The 20,141-nt window shown below is 44.1% G+C and overlaps 1 protein-coding gene across 1 annotated transcript in view; it reads right to left on the bottom strand.

Annotated features, from left to right (window-relative positions):
- Positions 1 to 20,141, bottom strand: part of P2RX5 (purinergic receptor P2X 5) — a 115,573-nt gene that overhangs the window by 24,557 nt on the left and 70,875 nt on the right. Inside the window, exons 5-7 of the mRNA XM_040338632.1 lie at positions 19,385 to 19,481; positions 16,570 to 16,650; positions 3,209 to 3,347 (exon numbers count right to left, since the gene is read on the bottom strand). Of these exons, the coding sequence (XP_040194566.1) occupies positions 3,209 to 3,347; positions 16,570 to 16,650; positions 19,385 to 19,481 (317 nt within the window). The remainder of the gene's footprint in view (positions 1 to 3,208; positions 3,348 to 16,569; positions 16,651 to 19,384; positions 19,482 to 20,141) is intronic.

Genomic DNA, 20,141 nt, shown 5'->3' with positions numbered 1-20,141 from the left:
TCCCTCAGGAATGCATGCCGAGCGACGCTGTCATTTTTTTTTATAATTATTTGTTTTCCCGGCGCGTCTTTTTTTTTTCACCCGTCGCAACTTTAGTGTCCCGTCGAAATTCTCAAAGCCGCCCGGCGGCTGCACGTCGGGAAAATGACGTCACACGCATGCGCAGTACGGCCGGCGCGGGAGCGCGCCTCATTTAAATTTTAAACGCCCCCAGGAGAGGAGGACCGCCTTACGACGGCGGCACTTAAGTTACACAGCCTGAAATTTCTACGTAATTGCTTTGACGATCGGGCACTTAGGTAGAGATTTTAAGTCAGTGTAACTTAACTGCTGAAATTTAAGTTAGGCTACGTTTTGGGGAATTTGGCCCAGTGTCCTCAATCCGGGGACTGTCCCCTGAAACCGGGGATGTCTGGTCACCCTAAATATGTGTATTTTGTTTTTTTCTACCCTATAATGTTCAGCTGGTGAATTGAGATGCACCTGTACCTTGGAGTTTGTATGAGAACCTTGAACAAACTACTGGAAATTGCAAATAGTACAAATATTTTTTAAGTGTTCCCAGCAATATTAGGGCTTAAAGTGTATGTAAACCCTAGCAATGATTTTCTCTTATTTACTACCCTTTGGTCTGTTAGATATACTTTTAAAAGTGTTTTTTCTTAAATGTGTTCAATATGTGCAAAAAATACTTTTAAACTTTAAGTTCCTGTGCTCTCTGTCACTGCTGCACTTACATGAGTTAACATTATTCCCAGTTTAGATATGTTGACTAGTGAACACCTGCCCATGTTATAGAAATAAGGAAAGAGGGAGGTGTTATGTAGTTATGACCTTTCTTTATGCCATAAGATGTCAACACTGCTCATCCACAGATATAGTACAGTGGGGGTTTATTTTCTAAAACTGGAGAAGCTGTGCATAGTAGCCAATCGGCTTCTAACTTCAGCTTGTTCAATCAAGCTTTGACCAAAAAAATCTGGAAGCTGATTGGTTTCTATGCAGACCTGCACCAGATTTTATACTCTCCTGTGGTAGTAAATTAACCCCAATAAGTGAGTGCTGTCACCCTAGGGCAGTAAATTATGTTACTGACAGGCGCAATAGTCACCACATCTGGTAAGCTACAAGGACTGGAAAGCTGCAATAAATTCAATTTTTATTCTTGATTTTAATGAAAAAGTATAAACAAGAAGGGTTGTCAGAGTAGTGTAAATATTGCATTGTTTGCATTCAACAAGTCTGTTACTGCACCGCCATACAGCATCACATTAGGCCCCTTTCACACCAGCGGACTGATCGAAAAACAGAAGGAACCAAGAAGCTGAACTAAAGGAAGCCCTCGTATGCCGCTTACACACGATTGGAATTTCCGATGAAAAAAGTCAGACGGAATTTTTTCAACGGATATTCCGACCGTGTGTGTGCTCCATTGGAGTTTTTCTGTCGCAAATTCCGACGGACTTAAGGCCCGTACACGCGGTCGGACTTTTTGCCAACAAACTTCAAAATCTGCAAGTTTTCAAATTTGTCTGATCGTGTGTACGCTCTATCGGACTTTTGTACAAAGTACAAACGTGCATGCTCAGAAGCAAAGACCAGCCGGAAGCGTTCTGTCTAGTAAAACTAGCGTTCATATTTGAAAGAGCACATTCGTGACGCGGCAAGTTCTGAAATCAAGAAAAGCTTCCTCTTTATAATGTGATAATACTAAAAGCTGCTTTGCTGGTGATACTGGCAGAGTAAAAACAAATGTCTTTACTTTGGATTAGTGTATTTTGGTTATATGAATCAAACATATTATTTTTTTGTGGGTCAAGTTAGCACAACCCCATTGCGCAACATGTCTGCTTGATGAACAAAGTAAATTGCCACGAAACTGAAAATCGCGAATGCACACAGACGAAACCTCTACCAACTCTCAATTAGCAGAAGGAGCCCAAAGGGTGACGCCGGAGAATTGAACTTCCTCTTTTAAACTCTCGTCAGTACGTTGAAACGTCACTACGTTCGTGTTTGTTGCCGAAAAAGTCCTAGCGTGTGTATGCTATGGGTGTGACAGGACAACTCCCTTCAGACAAAAATCCAAGGGAAAGTTTGTTGGATGTCCGACCATGTGTACGAGGCTTTAGAAAGAGAACATCTTTTCCGATGGAAATTCCTATCTTCTGTATGGAACTCCGACAGGGAAAAAAACATGCATGCTCAGAATCAAGTCGACGCATGCTCAGAAGCATTAAACTTCTTCTTTCTTGGCTCGTCGTAGTGTTGTATGTCACCGCGTACTTGATGGTCGGAATTTGGTGTGACAGTGTGTATGCAAGACAGTTTGAACGGAATTCCGTCTGAAAAATCCATCAGAGTTTATCCCAATGGAAATTCCAATCGTGTGTATAAGGCAATATGGTAGCGCCTTCTCACCATTACCTTCTGGGTTATACTTTTTTGTTGGTCCCCAAACTTTACTCTGTTGAAGCCATGGTTTGCATACACTGCACTGGTGATGGCCAACAAACCTTCCTTGTTTTGGGTCTGTCTGGCAGAATATTAAATAAATAGAAAAACAAAATAATAAAAATTCACCTTTAGGCCCCTTTCAGCCGGAACGGAATCTGTTCTAGCGGATCCGCCTGCTCAGCAGGGGATCACTTAGTTGATCCCTGCCGAGCAGGCGGATGACAGGTCAGTGTCTGCTCCGCTATGCAGAGCAGACATGGACACAGCCCTCTGTTCTCCTTTGGAGCTGTCAGATGGAAATGGACTGCCAGTCCGTTTCCATCTGATGGTTATATTGTCCACCGGAGAGTTGGGTATCAGATCCCGAGGCCAGATGCCGGCAGATGACAGTGGGCACATGTCTGTTGACATCCGCCTCCCCATAGAAGACAATGGGTATTCAGTTTTTTCACATGGACCCGATCAGTCCGCTGGTGTGAAAGGGGCCTAATGTAATGCTGTATGGCGATGCAGTTACAGACTTGTTGAACGTAAACAATGCAATATTTACACTACTCTATGACTCTCATAGTACAGGGAGGCAGAGGTAAGGAGGTTTATTTAAAAAGTTTTTGGGTATCCATGGATATATGGAAAAGCTAGTTGTCTGAAAAGTACAGTTATCCATTTATTCTATTTGTGAAATAAAATTGTTGTAAGTATGAAAACGTCTGATCCATTTTTACTGATTATAGGATTACATCTGATTTACCTCCAGTGCTATATCCTGAAAGTCACTCCCAGACCAAGAGACAATTTTCCCTAGGTGGAAGATGGGGCAATAATGGTCCTCTTTACTGTGTCGACAGGTCTTCAGGAAGGAGCCATCCTTTGTATCACGAACATTCGTTCTGTGAAATATAACAATTCCAATACATCACATCACTGTATTTCACTAGGAATATTACTTTATTTTTCCTGAAATATGAAATACGTAGAGAAAAAATAAAACTCCACCTTTTGACTAATGTGATGCTGTATGGCAGTACAGTAATATTCTAATGTTTATTAACCACTTAACCCCTGGACCATATTGCTGGTCAAAGACCAGAGCACTTTTTGCGATTCGGCACTGCGTCGCTTTAACTGACAATTGCGCGGTCACCTCCTTTTAAGGTAAGTATTTCATAATGAGCTAGTATGCGGTGCATACTAGCTCATTATGCCTTTTCTCTTACAGGTGTAAAAAAAAAAGGCAACGGGTTTACTAACGCTTTAATAGTATTTTAGCTAGATTCAGAAAGACTTAGGCTGGCGTATCAGTAGATACGCCAGCCTAAGTCTGAATTTGCGCCGGCGCTAATTTAAGCGTATTCTGGTAACCAGATACACTTAAATTAGGCTCAGATACAAGCGGCGTAAGTGTCTTACACCGTCGTATCCTAAAGTGTAATTTTTAGGCTGACCGCTAGGTGCCGCTTCCATTGGAGTCGGCGTAGAATATATAAATCACTAGATACGCCTATTCACAAACGTACGCCCGGCCGACGCAGTACAGATACGCCAAATTTATAGGCAAATCTATAGCTAGACTAGTGTTTTCAGTGTTCACTCCAGTCCTGAAAGACTCATCTGATCTCTGCTGTAAGGACAGCACCCCAAAAAGTCCTTTTTAGGGCTAGTATATCAGTCTCATTTTTTTTTCTTCTGTAATCTAATTGCAGTTGCCTGCTAGGCAGCGTGTGTGTCAGGATCACAGCGTACACTGTGCCCAGTGCCACCCACCACTAATCTATCTTGGTGGCACAGTAGATAACATTAAAAAAAAAATAGTTTTACTGCAATAGAATAGTAGTCAGTTGCCTGGCTGGCAGCGTGTGTCAGGGTACAGCGTACCCTGTGCCCAGTGCCACCCACCACTAATCTATCTTGGTGGCACAGTAGATAACATTAAAAAAAAAAAATATTATTACTGCAATAGAATAGTAGTCAGTTGCCTGGCCGCCAGCGTGTGTCAGGGGTACAGCATACACTGTGCCCAGTGCCACCCACCACTCATCTATCTTGGTGGCACAGTACATAACATTTAAAAAATAAAATAAAAATGTATTACTGCAATATAATATTAGTCAGTTGCCTGGCTGCCAGCGTGTGTCAGGGGTACAGCGTACACTGTGCCCAGTGCCACCCACCACTCATCTATCTTGGTGGCACAGTACATAACATTAAAAAAAAATTTTTTTTATTACTGCAATAGAATAGTAGTCAGTTGCCAGCGTGTGTCAGGCTCATATAGGTAGATTCACGTAGATTGGATTAACTTTAGGTTGGCCTAGCCTAGCCTGTTTAGGCTACACCGGCCTAATCTGTAGGTTGATGATTCACCAAGCTTTTGCACTCCAATGTGCGCCGGCCAAACCTAAAGTTGGAGGCTTAAGTCGGTGCAAGTGAAAGTGGGTGTCAACTTATGTAAATGATTGTCTGAGCGTGGTGCAGTGGCTTACGCCCCCGGCCTAACTTCAACGGAGCATGCTCAGTAATGTTTTATCCGAACTTCCTGTTGTAGGCCGGCCTAATGGCTAGGCTCGAGTGTACAAGTACGGCCAGACATGCATCTGGTCTTTGCAAAATTACATCCTGCTTTCCACCCCCCCCCCCCTGAGCTTGGTAATTTTGCCCCTTGCGTTCAGTTTCTGAATGACTAACTCTGCTCCAGTGGCAGCTCCCGTGTCAGCTCCTGTCACCCACAGGAAAAAAAACTTTACACCCCAGGAGAGGGCCATTATTATTGATGGGATGGAGGAGTTCTATGACTCCCTCCATGGCCCTTCCAGCCGCAATACGACCCGCGCCAGGCGTCAAGAGATTTATAATACCATTGCCACCAGGGTCAATGCCCTTGGCAATGTCCCCCGCCTTGGCCATCATATTTAAAAAAAGATTAATGACATGCGGCTTCGGGTGCGGGAGAAGGTGGCCCACAATCAGAAAGCACCGGACTGGCACTGGGGGTGGACCACCCTGTGCTGTCGTGCTGACCCCGGAGGAGGAGAGGATAGCCCGGTGTCTGCACAGGGAGCAGGTTGAGGGGATTGAGGGCTTTGATTCCCGGGAAGATGTCTTGAGGACAGGTAAGTGTGTTTTATATTTCCTATCTGGTGTGTAACATGTGTGGGTGGGGGAAGGGAACATGTGACAAGTGTGTGGGTCCCCCAACATGTGACTGCTTTATGTCATTTACAGATGTGCAGGATGAGGTGGGCCCATCTGGGCTTGTTGGCCGTCCCACCACCTCTTCTGAGGAGCCACATGATGCCCCCCAAGATGTTGTGGAGGAGGGGACAGTCCACACCAGGTCGATTGAGGTGGTCTTGGACGACTCGATGGACCTAGGCCAGATTGGGCATATTTTTGAGGAGTGTCTTGTGATGGTTGGGCCCTCCACCACCTCCACCCCCATTATAAGAAGCCCCTCTCCCTCACCCACCAGCAGGGCCACCACCACCAGGGGCTCCCCCTACACCTGCTCTGTTGCCTCTTCTGGCCCCAGGAAGGCGACTAAGAAGACCAGGGGTGTTGTTGGCGACGTGCAGGAGCAGATCGCCCAGGACCAAACCCTCCAAACCCAGCATATGGGGGATCTAGCTGGGGAGATGAAAAAAATTGCCCAGGATGGGCACCAAGGTGGATTGTCTTTGTGAGGCTGTTAAGGCCAACACCGCCGCGGTGCAGGAGGAGGGGAGACGGAGGCTGCGGAGTGAGAGGGCCAACCTCACCCGCCAGCTGCGGATGCAGGCCCAAACTAACGTGGTCCTCACCAGGATTGCAGCTGCCTTGGAGGCCAGGCAGGCGTCACCTGGCATTAGGTGTGTGCCACCTCCCGATCTCCCACCGTCCCCCCCCACCCCATCTCCCACCTCCCCCACCACCCCATCTCCCACCCCCCCACCACCCCAGGCTCCGCCCAGGCAGCTGAGGAGCCAATCTTCTGCCACCAGGCGAAGCCAAAGAAAGGCTAAATGAAAGCCTTTTTTTTCTTTTGCTGTTTTTGCTCAGGTCATGAGCTTGATTATTATTTATTTTTTGCTCAGGTGATGAGTGTCTTTTATTTTTATTTGCTCAGGTGATGAGTTTTTTTTTTCTTGCTCAGGTGATGAGTTTTTTTTTATTTCTTCCAGCACACGGTGAGGAGTGCTGCTTCAGTGTGACTGGTGTGTGACTGGGGGGGGGGTGTCACTCCTGCTGGCAAAGGGGTGTCACCCTCTGCCATGTGAAAGGGGTATGAATGTACAGTGACATAATTGGAGCCTTGGCGTGGCGTTGCTGCTCCCAAGTCCCGTCCGGTGTCCTTGGGTCTAATCCAATTAGATGAGGATGAGATGTGTCTGTGCTAGGGACCCCAGTGGTGTGCATGCGTGCATTCTCATTGTGCCATGTTTAATGTTTGTTTTTAACGTGTAAATATCTCTTCTGTGAGGCGTCTTCTGATTGCGGCTCCCACAGCAGACGGGTTATCCTCAGTTAGGGGGGATTGTGTGGCTCAGGGGTCAGGTCATCATGTATGTCAATCTGCAGGCCCTTTCTCACTGCGTAGTTGTGCAGAATGCAACATGCCCCGACAATCTGGCACACAAAGTTTGGGGCATAAAACAGGGTCCCCCCAGACTTATCCAGGCATCGGAAACGGGACTTCAGGAGGCCAAATATGCGTTTCACCACTCCATGGGTACGTGCATGTGCTTTATTGTAGTTTTCCTCTCCTTGGGTTTGGGGGTTCCGGTATGGAGTCATGAGATGGGGTCCAAGTGCATATGCAGAGTCACCTGGAAGGGAAAATACAGGAGGATGTTAGTCATGCATGTGCCCCTTGTGATGTCTGCATCATGGGGGGGGGACAGTCATACCTGACACCCATGTCACTCACCAACCAGCCAGGTGTCCCCATACACGTTCTGGTCAAAGTCTGTTGGGATGTCGCTTTGACGGTATAGGAAGCTCTCATGGCTGGATCCTGGGTGTTTGGCACGGACATGCCATATGAGGCATTGGGCATCGGCTATCACCTGTACGTTGATGGAATGCCTATGCTTCCTATTGCGGTATATGTGTTCTGTGTCACGGGGGGGGGGCCGTAGTGCCACATGTGTGCAATAAATCCAGGATGGCTTCACGGCTGAATCTGTAGATGCGATACACCTCTGCTTCCCCCATGGCAAAGACGTTCACGCGCGTTCGGTTGATCCGCTCCCGTGCCCTCCTACGAGTCCGTGGACCCATTAGTAGTGCTAGGAGCACGCCTGCCCCTGGCATGTTGGCACACAGATGTGTTGTCCTGCAAGTGTGGGTGCTCGGCTTGCTCAGCTCGTCCGTAACTCTGCTGCTGGAGCTGCTCTCCAGCTGACCTGTGTCCTGGTGCAAAGTTATTCCACCTTTTTGGTGATGTAACACTTGATTGCACCGGGCTTAGCCTAAGTCTGGTGCACTTTCATTTGTGAATCGGCGTATCTCCCTAATTTGCATATTTAAATAGGAAATCAATGCAAGCGGAAGATGCATCGTGCCTAAATATGCACCCGGCTTAGAAAAGTTACGTCGGTCGGAAAAAGACTATTTTCAGGCTTATTTTGTTCTGTGGGTAAGGAGCAAAAGCGCGCCGGAGCATATCTACACCTACGCCGCCTATCTGGAGATAAGCCGGCCTAACTCTTTGTGAATCTACCTAATAGTTTTCTGGGTCACTTAGCTGTCACTGAACTACCTCAGTACGACCATAGCTTTGAAAAACCCCCATCGCCTGCAATCTCCAAAACGTTCATTGACGTCAGTGAGGACAAGGAACGGGACATGGCTAGCTTGGTAGCTTGCGGTTGTGCTAATGGACTGTTTGCAGGTGTTTGCGGTGCGTTAAACGGGGAGTTTGATCTGTCAGAGTTTGGTCTGTCACTGTGAACCCTAACCCTATTACAGACAGGGTTAGGGTTACAGATAGGGTTAGGGTTACAGATAGGGTTAGGGTTACAGATAGGGTTACAGATAGGGTGATGGTTACAGATAGGGTTAGGGTAGGGTTAGGGTTACAGATAGGGTTGGGTTACAGACTGTAACCCTAATCCTATCTGTAACCCTAACCCTGTCTGTAACCCTAACCCTAACCCTATCTGTTACCATAACCCTAACCCTATCTGTAACCCTAACCCTATCTGTTACCCTAACCCTAACCATATCTGTAACCCTAACCCTAACCCTAAGCCTTACACTACCTGATCGATAACATCATACTTGATGTTTTAAAACACGTTATTCCAAACAATTTATGAATGTTAGGTGATTTATGCCCTTTATGGATTAAAAACGGACTCTGCGACAACTACGTAATTTTCCATGGGAGTTTTGCCATGGATCCCCCTCTGGCATGCCACAGTCCAGGTGTTAGTCCCCTTGAAACAACTTTTCCATCATTATTGTGGCCAGAAAGAGTCTCTGTGGGTTTTAAAATTCGCCTGCCCATTGAAGTCTATGGCGGTTCGCCCGGTTCACGCATTCGCGAACATATGCGCAAGTTCGCAATCGCCGTTCGCGAACGCGAAATTTTAGGTTCGTGACATCACTAATGACAGCCCATGAAAGGCACCTGAATAACTCTCAGACATGAGAAACAAAATTCTCTGGTCTGATGAAACAAAGATTGAACTCTTTGGCCTGAATGGCAAGCATCATGTCTGGAGGAAACCAGGCACTGCTCATTACTTGGCAAATACCATCCCTATAATAAAGCATGGTGGTGGCAGCATCATGCTGTGGGGATGATTTTCAGCAGCAGGAACTGGGAGACTATTCAGGATCAAGGGAAAGATGAATGCAGCAATGTACAGAGACATCCTTAGAAAACCTGCTCCAGAGCGCTCTGGACCTCAGACTGTTGCAAAGGTTCATCTTCCAACAGGACAACGACCCTAAGCACACAGCCAAGATATCAAAGAAGTGACTACAGGACAACTCTGTGAATGTCCTAGAGTGGCCCAGCCAAAGCCCAGACTGAACATCTCTGGAGAGATCTGAAAATGGCTGTGCATCGGTGCTCTCCATCCAGCCTGATGGAGCTTGAGAGGTCCTGCAAAAAAAATGGGAGAAAATGAAACTGAAAATAGGTGTGCCAAGCTTGTAGCATCATACTCAAAAAGACTTGAGGCTGTAATTGGTACCAAAGGTGCTTCAATAAAGCATTGAGCAAACGCGGTGAATAATTATGTACATGTGATTTTTTTTTCATATAAATTTGCAAAGATTTCAAACAAACTCCTTTCACGTTGTTATTATGGGGCATTGTTTGTAGAATTTTTATGAAAATAATGAATTTAATCCATTTTGGAATAAGGCTGTAGCATAACAAAATATGGAAAAAGTGAATACTTTCCGGATGCACTGTAATTTTGTGCTCTCCTCACTCTGTAGCTAGGGGATGCTCTGTGTAGTTAGTTCCATACTTCTTCATCGTCCCTTATGTCGCGTATAGACGATCAGACATTCCGACAACAAAACCGTGGATACATTTCCGCCGGATGTTGACTCAAACTTGTGTTGTATACACACGGTCACACAATTTTCTGTCGGAAATTGTGAACGTCAAGAACGCAGTGACGTACAACACCACGACGAGCCGTGAAAAATTAGGTTCAATGATTCCGAGCATGCGTTGAATTGATTCCGAGCATGCGTAGAATTTTTTGCGTTGAATTGTATACACACAGTCAGAATTTCCGACAACAGTATTTGTTGTTGGAAAATTTGAGAACCAGCTCTCAAATTTTTGTTGTCTGAAATTCCAACAGCAAATCTCCGATGGATCCTACACACGTTCGGATTTTCCGACAACAAGCTCACATCGAACATTTGTTGTTGGAAATTCTGATTGTGTGTACGCGGCACAAGTCTCCATTAACCACATGCATTCTGCTGAAGTTAGATACTGTGGGGTTGATTTGCTAAAACGGGAGACTACACAATCTGGTGAAGCTGTGCATAGTAACCAATCAGATTCCATTTTTTTTTGTGAAAGCTTAAATAAACAAGCTAATGTTAGAAGTTGCTCATCTGTACCAGTTTTAGTAAATGAACCCCACTATGATTTTATGACCTATCTGATGTCCATCTGTCATGCTCTGCAAACGTTTTGGATTAAAGCTTTCTAGGATCTGCAGGATGTCATTTTGATTGAGTCGCTTTATGCCAAGCTACTGAGACCCTAATGTAAGCTAAGCTATATCAGCAACTCGATCAATTATAGAGATCAAACGTTAACTTTCAGTGCTTAGATGTGGAAGCAAAACAATCAAAAAATCATCTCTAGCTCTGGAATCGGTGGCGTATCTAGGGTATGGCAGCCATGGCAAGTGCCATGGGCGCCATGGGGAGGGGGGCGGCAAAAGGCTACCCCCTGCATGGAAAAACCCCCACTCGTCCTCCTGCGGCCGCCTCCTGCACTAATGTAGCTCCCGGCATCGCGGCCAGCCTGCTGAAGCGCGGCGCCGGCACAGCAATTGCTAATATTGCTACTTGGCCTGGGAAGGGGAGTGACAGGTGCCTCCATGACGGCCTATGACTGGCCATTGATGGCACAGTGGCTGCTTTTGATGGAGACAGTGGCTGCAATTGATTTTTTTTTTCAGTTTGTTTGCACCCCCCCCAAAAAAAAAATTCAGTGGTCCCCAGTGTCCCTCTTTGTCCTCGTCGCACTGCGTCCCTCCCTGTCCCTGGTTATCTGAAAGGTTTCAAATGTTTTGACAGGGGCGCAGTTTCAGTGCTTGCCATAGGCGCCATTTTCACTAGATACGCCTCTGTCTGGAATACACTGTGAAATGTGATATCACCCTGGGTATACAGCAGCTTAGGGCAGGGAAGCCATTGTCAAACATGGCCGGATCTAGGGGGGTACTGGATCAGTTATAGAGATCTCACTTTCAGTGCTTAGATGTAGAAGCAGAACAGTTCCCCTACTGATCTCACAAATCATGTAGTCTCAGTGTGTGGTGTCTATAAAATATATACATGTAAGGCTTTCTGTTTTATATTCCAATAAGGTGCACAAAACAAAGTGCGCCTGTGCCCAGACTATGAACATTACATTTTAATATACAACAAAAAAGGCTTTAAAACAAACACCTGCTGACCTCTCTAGTTTCTTTTACTGTGAACTAATGCATCCACAAATATCCTCAAAGATTACAACAAAGACTCTAAATTGTATTTCAGTCACCTTATAACTGCTCAGAACCCTGGTGCCCAACACACAGCCATTGGATCCCTGTGTCTGTCTCATGGTGTCTGGGGGTGAATTTACTATCTGTCGGGCACCTGCTGACTTTTTTAGAGCTGCAGGGGGTTGGGGTTCAAAAACACTGCCACTAATCACCAATACAGGGATTAAAAAAAAAAAAAAAACACTACAATGACCACCAATGCTAGAGGAGCGAGGGGGTAAAAAAAATCACTGGCACTGATAATCAATGGGAAGGGTATGGTTAAAAAAAACACTGCCATTGTAGGGGAGGTGCTGTTAAAAACAACACACTGACCACCAATATCGTGGAGGATGGGGGGGGGGGGGGGGGTTAGCGCAGTAAACAGTACCACTGAAGACCAATGCAGGGGGAAGAAGTGGTAAAAACACTGCATTGACCACCAATGCCAATGACTATTAATTTTAGGGGCTAATAGTACTATCACGGACATCATTGCTGGGTGGTTTGATTGCAGCCACTGACCCCAATGATAACCCTAATTTTTGCTTCAGTGTTTATTTTGGTGCATTTAAAAAAAATGTAGTAGGGAAAATTCAGGTGTGTTACAGAAGAAATAGTTGGGATTTTAATTGAGGTTATGGCCAATAGGGAACATGTACCTCTGTCCCTGTCTAATGAAAAAATATAAAAAATATTAAGGGAGAGGGAAAAGGAATGCTAAGAAATGGTTTGGGACTTTATGTGGAGTACACAGTTTGGGGAAAAACAGCTATCAATATAATTGTAAATATAAATATTTTAATTAGGTATAGATAAACAATAATTACATTAATTTAATAGTAATTGATAGTATTATAGACCATAAATATATACAAAGACAGTATTTGAGCAGGCGCGTGATGCATATCTAAATTAGGATACAAAAAATACAAATAAGTAAGATTCCATGATTAATTAACATATGGCAGAGGAATTACTGCATATCAAATAAGATTAAACCAATCCTTTAGTAGACTTACAGACAGGCATGCTGTGTATGAAGACATGTCGTGGCCCTTGGAACCAGGGGGTCCACCAGTCTAAGGCCCCATACACACGGGAGGATTTATCCGCGGATACGGTCCAGCTCGAGGATTTCAGCAGATTTTAATGCGATGGAGTGTACTCACCATTGCATTGAAATTTGCGCCGAAATCCTCTGGCGATGACGTGTCGCGCCGTCAGCGCGATTATGACGCAGCGACGTGCGCGACGCTGTCATATAAGGAATTCCACGCATGCGTCGAATCATTACGACGCATGCGGGGGATCCCTTCGGACGGATGGATCCGGTGAGTCTATACAGACCAGCGGATCCATCCGTTGGGATGGATTCCAGCAGATGGATTTGTTTGGCATGTCAGCAAATATTCGATCTGCTGGAATCCATCCCAGGGGAGAAATATCCGCGGAAACAGATCCGCTGGAGTGCACACACCATAGGATCTGTCCGCTGAAACCCATTTGCTGGGATTTTTCAGCGGATGGATTCTATCGTGTGTACGGGGCCTAAGTCTACTATAGAATTTGTTTCATCTTATTTGATATGCAGTTATTCCTCCACAATATGTTAATTAATCATGGAATCTTACTTATTTGTATTTTTTGTATCCTAATTTAGATATGCATCACTTGCCTGCTCCTGACGAGTGGTAACACCAAACAACGAAACGCGTAGAGATAATCTAAAGCCGTGGTTGCATCCATATGTTCTCGACAATTCCTTGTGACATCCAATTTAATTTTGTGGCACCTAGATTGAGATGCTATCACCCTAGGATCTCTTTCAAATTATACCTTGCCGATCAGGGAGGTTGGAGGCTTATTCCAAATGTGTAGCCGTTTCTATGTGATATCTGTACTGTAAGATCTTATATGTATGTGTTGATATATTTAATTTATGGAAATTTTACAAACATCATCAAATATTGTCTTTTTATATATTTATGGTCTATAATACTATCAATTACTATTAAATTAATGTAATTATTGTTTACCTATACCTAATTAAAATATTTATATTTGCAATTATATTGATGGCTGTTTTTACCCAAACTGTGTACTCCACATAAAGTCCCAAACCGTTTCTTAGCATTCCTTTTCCCTCTCCCTTTATATTTTTTATATTTTTCAGGTGTGTTACAGTCCATTCATTTTGAGTTGGCTGACAAACTCAGTGAAACTCAATGTACTGTTATTGTGCCTCCCCTATAATTGACCACCAAATTGACCACCACTGGATTAGAAACACCTGCTATGTGTTTACATCAAATGACTATCAGGCTGTGATTTTATTGCCTCTCTTGTGAAATTTGAGATCAATTTCCCCACAGTACCTATAGCAACAGAGGCAAAGGGGCTCTGGTTCAATGTTTGTTTAGAATATACAAACACTTTAGCGTGCATAATCTTGGCACAGGTTTGTGGGCAGGGTGCCCTAGAGGGGACACCGATACTGCACTCACTAATGATTGTAACACAGGCCGGAGCCGCGGTCATGTGAACTCAACATTAAGGCAGAGCTCCAAGCTTAGAAGCGAGTTGTCCATTTGTACAGTTAACTCCTTGTAATCCGTGGCAATACTTCTTACACTGGTAAGTAACACTAAGCCCTTCAGACACAACTTCTGTTAGAGAAGTGTAGCATTTCTGAGCTGGTACTGTAGAACATGTATTAGTTTCCCCCAACTCAGTAGTCCTATCACCTCACTCCCTGTGATAATATTCTATATGTTGCTACCGGACACAGAAAACACAGCTCTCCATAACTTTCATAAAGCTTTTTCTCCTTCCCGGGGCCCCTTTACGTCTCTCGAATATTCTCTCTTAAAGGGGTTGTAAAGGAAAATTTCTTTTTTCATAATAAGCATCCTTTACCTGCAGACATTCCTCTTTTCACTTCCTCATTGTTTGTTTTTGCTCAGAAGTTGCTCAATTTCTTCTCTGTTCTGTTCACTTCCTGCTTGTCTGATTTTACTGACCGCCGTGACGGGAGGGTTTACTGCTGTGGGCAGTAACGTGCTCACCCCCTCCTGGGAACTACATCTGTGTGGCAGGATGCTCTCTACGTGTTAGAGACCTCAAGGAGGTGTGAATTAATTGGCGTGCCGCAATGCATACTGGGAAATGTAGTTCTTACATGAATGAACGCCGCAAACCAGGAAGTGAATGAGAGAACAGAAACTAGAATGCCGGAGGTGATATAGATGAAGGAATTTAATAGGTATTTACTTGTTTTTTAACAGAATAATTACACTATTCTGTCTGTCTACCTTGCATTTTAGGCAAAACATTTTTTTCCTTTACAACTCCTTTAAATTCAGTCCCCTTGCTGTAAGCCCTGATCTTTTCATATGTCATGCATGCACCCCTTTAAGTACTTTAGAAAAGGCAGTTAAACGGAACAAAGGGCCAGATTCACGTAGAATTGCGGCCGTGTAACGTAACCCGTTTACGTTACACCGCCGCAAGTTTTCAGCGTAAGTGCCCGATCCACAAAGCACTTACCTGTAAACTTGCGGCGGTGTATCGTAAACACGTCCGGCGCAAGCCCGCCCAATTCAAATGGGGCGGGTACCATTTAAATTAGGCACGCTCCCGCGCCAGACGTACTGTGCATGCTCCGTTCGCAATTTTCCCAACGTGCTTTGCGCGAACTTACGGCGGCCCGACGTGTTTGTGAATCGCGACGTGCGTAACGTACTTACGCCGGGAAAAAAAAAATATTCGAAAGCGACGCGGGAACGACGGGCATACTTTAACATGGTGGAGTAATTTTACACCATGTTAATAGCACCCCTAACTTTGCAACGGGAAACTAAGACTTGCGCCGACGTAACGACGGGAAAAACCTTTGTGGATCGCCGTAACTGCTAATTTGCATACCCGACGCTGGAATACGACGAGAACTCCACCCAGCGGCGGCCGAGGTACTGCATCCTAAGATCCGACGGTGTAAGTCAATTACACTTGTCGGATCTTAGGGCTATCTATGCGGAACTGATTCTATGAATCAGCCGCATAGATAGAACAGGAGATACAACAGTGTATCAGGAGATACGCCGTCGTATCTGTTCTGTGAATCTGGCCCAAAGTTCTTTACTAAAGTAGTTGAAACACTTTAGTAGAAACAGTTCTCCAAAACATTCTCAGCACAAAGTGACTGTAACATAAGCAGCTGGCACTATCCATAAACAGGAAAGAGTCCATAGAAGCAATAAAGCCACAAAGCCAATAATTAATCCACAAACAGCAGTAAGTCCATAACTGGCAGCTATAAGTCCATAAAGATCCAGACCCCTTGGAACCTTAAATGGGTTCCTACCAAAGGGGAAAACTAAGGTTTGGGCACTGATGTCAACATTCTTAGCAAATTACATCTGTTAGTGAATGTTCCATATATACATGTTAACATACAGCATGTGCACTTGCCCATGAGCATTGGCAATACAAGGTAGGTACTATTAGAATACAACTGTGATTTCCACCATGCTCCACATGGCATTGGTATTTAATGTCCATATTGTCAAGTAAATCAGAAAAATCAATATGCCATTGCTGACCTCTTTCTAAAATTCCCAGTTGCCTAGCTATCATTCTTTTCCTCTGGCTTCGGTAATATTGCTGGTATTTTGGTTGCATGTTTTTAGAGTCATCTGTCATATTACAAATACATGAGACATTTCCAGCTTACAATTCAAAAAGTCCAAAAACCTACACATTAGGATTCAATTTCCAGACTTCAACAGGAACCTTCACTTTCATGTAAATAAACAAATTAAACATTAATCAAAGTCTACTGTTTTATTGAAAACCACATTGTAATAGTTTAATTGCCTTCTAGAAGAACACTTACTTGGAAAAATTGAACTTTGGAAAACGGATGGAATTTTTAATGTACACTGTGAAATCCTCTGCTTTTCCTAGAAGTGGAGCTCTACCAGTAAATACAAGAAGAATACAAAGGAAACAGATAAAACAAATTAAATAGATTCCGATGTGTAATCAAAATAATTGTGTTCAGCAATAAGACAGATCTGGTGTTTAGTGTACAGATATTGGTGTGCTGATTTATAAAAGTTGTAAAAAATTAAAAAAAGAGGGGCAATTGTGCATAGGCTTGATTTTTCCCCCAAAAATGTAAAAGATTAAACAAATATTTTTTTTGTCATCTTTTTACAAATCAGCTCTGGAGACAAATATTGTCTAAATACTGGAGCCATATGTATTTTTACTTAAATTTTGTTGTTCTTTGCGTATTTCTTTCAGATCTGTGTAGTACTCCAGCAAGAACAACTATTTTACTTTGCCTCTGCGCAGTAACTTCCTGTAATAAAGACCAGTCACCGCTGCTCCCTCTTCTTGTGTAAGGGTGACTGGTCTTGTTCACGCCTAAATGTTCTTTTTTGTAGGCAGCCTGCAAAGACTACCCCCCCCCCCCAACAGTACTGCTTTCTGCAAGGGGCTGAAAAACATCTGTTGCATGAAAAAAATATATATATACTCTTTGTGGCTACCAAGGAATATATTTAAAGTGTTGGTTCACCTTTACAATAAAATTCCAATGTATTTCAGCATCCTCAATACATTTAAAAAACACTGCTCAGGTTTTGAATAAGCAGCTGCTTTCTTAAAGCATAACTTCACCCATTTTGATAAGTTCCACCTGCTCCAACCCTCCTCCTCCCTCCACAAATACAGAGGTTTTTTTTAAACTTTTTTTTTTAACAGCAAACAGCTGGGCCCTGACCCCCAATGCATGTTATTTGCTTAGATGAATGATGTGCGCTGTGCTCATTCACTATTTTGGAAGCAGTCAAACCTAGTGGCAGGTCATGGCGAGGCACCGCCGGCTGAACCCAGAAGAGCTGGCGGGCAACGTGATAGTTACATAGTTACATAGTTAGTCAGGTTGAAAAAAGACACAAGTCCATCAAGTTCAACCATAAGAAATAAAATAATAATAATATCGTACAATCACATATACCCAATTCTATACCCACAGTTGATCCAGAGGAAGGCAAAAAAAAAACAGCAAAGCATGATCCAATTTGCTACAGCAGGGGAAAAATGTCTTCCTGATCCCCCATGAGGCAATGAGATATTCCCCAGATCAACTTTACCTATAAATGTTAGTACCCAGTTATATTATGCACATTTAGGAAAGTATCCAGGCCTTTCTTAAAGCACTTTACTGAGCTGGCCAGAACCACCTCTGCAGGGAGTCTATTCCACATTTTCACAGCTTATACTGTGAAGAAACCTTTCTGTATTTGGAGTCGAAATCTATTTTCCTCTAGACATAAAGAGTGCCCCCTTGTCCTCAGTGTTGACCGTAAAGCAATGATGTCACGAGCAAGATGTCAGCGCGTTACCAAGAGGTGTCTGTTGACAGAAGGATGTCAGTGGTACAACGCTGGATCCATGGGCTGGGTGATTATCCAAATTGTGTTTATAACACCACCTAGTAAGCGGGGGCAGATAAAAAAATGGGGGGGTGGATAAGCTAAAGGTCCTCTTTAAGGTCTTATGTGTGTAGTGCCACCCCCAAACTCCAGAGGCCTGGTGGTGATCCCTAGAGACTGGGAGGGATGACGTTCCTCCTCAGGGTGCAGGTTACTAGGCATGGTGGGTGGTGTACAAAGTAGAAAGACGGGCGCAAGTCACTTTTATGCTTGAACAAAGAGACGTTTATTCCTCACAACAGGAAAAATGTAGGATAGAGGGGACAGGCACAGGACACCCATAGTCAAATACAACAGTAGACTGGCAGACTTCTTAGACAAAAATGTAGAAAAAGGTAGACAGCGGTACAGAAAAAGAGTCCTAAAGCTGGAACCAGCAATCTGTACTTTGTAGCATAAGCTGTCTCCTCCTATAGCAACAAACTCAGGTCACAGCATTAAGCGAAATTCTCTTGGATGAGTTCTCTCCTGAAGTTTTCCCAGCCACTTCATTGTCCCCGGCTCATCATGACGAGTCACCTCTGGTACTTCCTCAGAACTCCATCCCTCTCAGCATTGTCTCCAGGTAGTGAGCAGGCTCTCCCTTGCTGAGACCTGTGCAAAGGACCCACATCACCTGACTTTTTTCAAACAAATACCTTCTCCCAGCATTCTCAGCGGCCAAAGAAAACCTACTGATTGGCTGAGAAAAGTGTATATTTACAGTATATAACCTGAATTCACTGTAGCCCATCATACTAATGCCAAAGATAACAGTGCCACCAATATACAAAATGGAGAAACCACAGTTAAACCAGGCTTAGGAGGGGCTTAGGAGCAAACCCATTTGATCAAAAAGACTACAAATTAGCAAGGCTAGCTACCACCCAGCGCAGCTAAATTTACTTGTAGCCCTGTTTAAGACAAGGGCGCTACACCTGTATGCCTCCTGTGACTGTCTGGGGAGTGATACTCACAGTGGGAGGGGTGGCGCACTTGTGTCGACAGATTTTGACGCACTGGTGAACTATTGGGGACTTTTATGTAAGACACTTTTGGGATCATTTGGATGTTCATTAATTATTTAGCGCTTCCTGAATCTCTAGACATTTGACTCTTTTTTTATTTCATGTTTGACACTTGACCCTTCAAAAGGATCACCCATACTGTATCCAGAGAACAGTTTTGTACAGCAAATAGCATTTGCTGTTCATGCAGAAAACTTACCTCAACTTCTGCTTCTTTTCCAAGGGACACCATGCAAATATTTCACAGGTTCCAGTTGTGTTTTCTTTTATGTTTAGGCAGCGGCCAGTCTTCACCCCTGCAATGATAGTCAATTTGTGCAGTAAAGATTTACTATATACTGCATGTATACAGAGAAAGGTTCGATTGTTACCTATAGCTTATAAAAAATAGATTGGCTACAAGTGGACCTGAAGTCAAAATATGAACTCAAAATATGTTATAGTAAACATTTAAAAATGTTACCTGAGCCTAGTACCCTGAAAACATTTACCTTTGGCCTAGAATTCCTCCTGAAAAACAACAATACACTTTCTGGTAGTTGAGGGTGTCTAGGCCTCATAGCTGTCTATCTGCAGTGTGAGGCCCCGTACACACGTCCGAGGAACTCGACGAGCAAAACTCATCGTTTTGCTCGTCGAGTTCTGTGTGAAGCCGCCGAGGATCTCGGCGAGCCAACTTTCCTCATTGAACAACGAGGAAATAGAGAACATGTTCTCTATTTGGCTCGACGAGGAACTCGTCGGCTTCCTCGGCCGAAAGTGTACACACGCCGGGTTTCTCGGCAGAATTCAGCTCCGATCGAGTTTCTGGCTGAATTCTGCCGAGAAACTCGGTCGTGTGTACGGGGCCTGAGATCCAAGACACGTCATTCTTCTGACAGACAGTTTTAAGAGATTTAGAGTGATAAATTATGATACCATCACTGTGCTGCTCACCGTTCTCCTTGCTGGAGGCT

The sequence above is a fragment of the Rana temporaria genome, chromosome 2, assembly GCF_905171775.1.
Source record: "Rana temporaria chromosome 2, aRanTem1.1, whole genome shotgun sequence".
Classification (NCBI taxonomy): Eukaryota; Metazoa; Chordata; class Amphibia; order Anura; family Ranidae; genus Rana; species Rana temporaria.
This window is presented reverse-complemented; position numbering and strand designations above follow the sequence as displayed.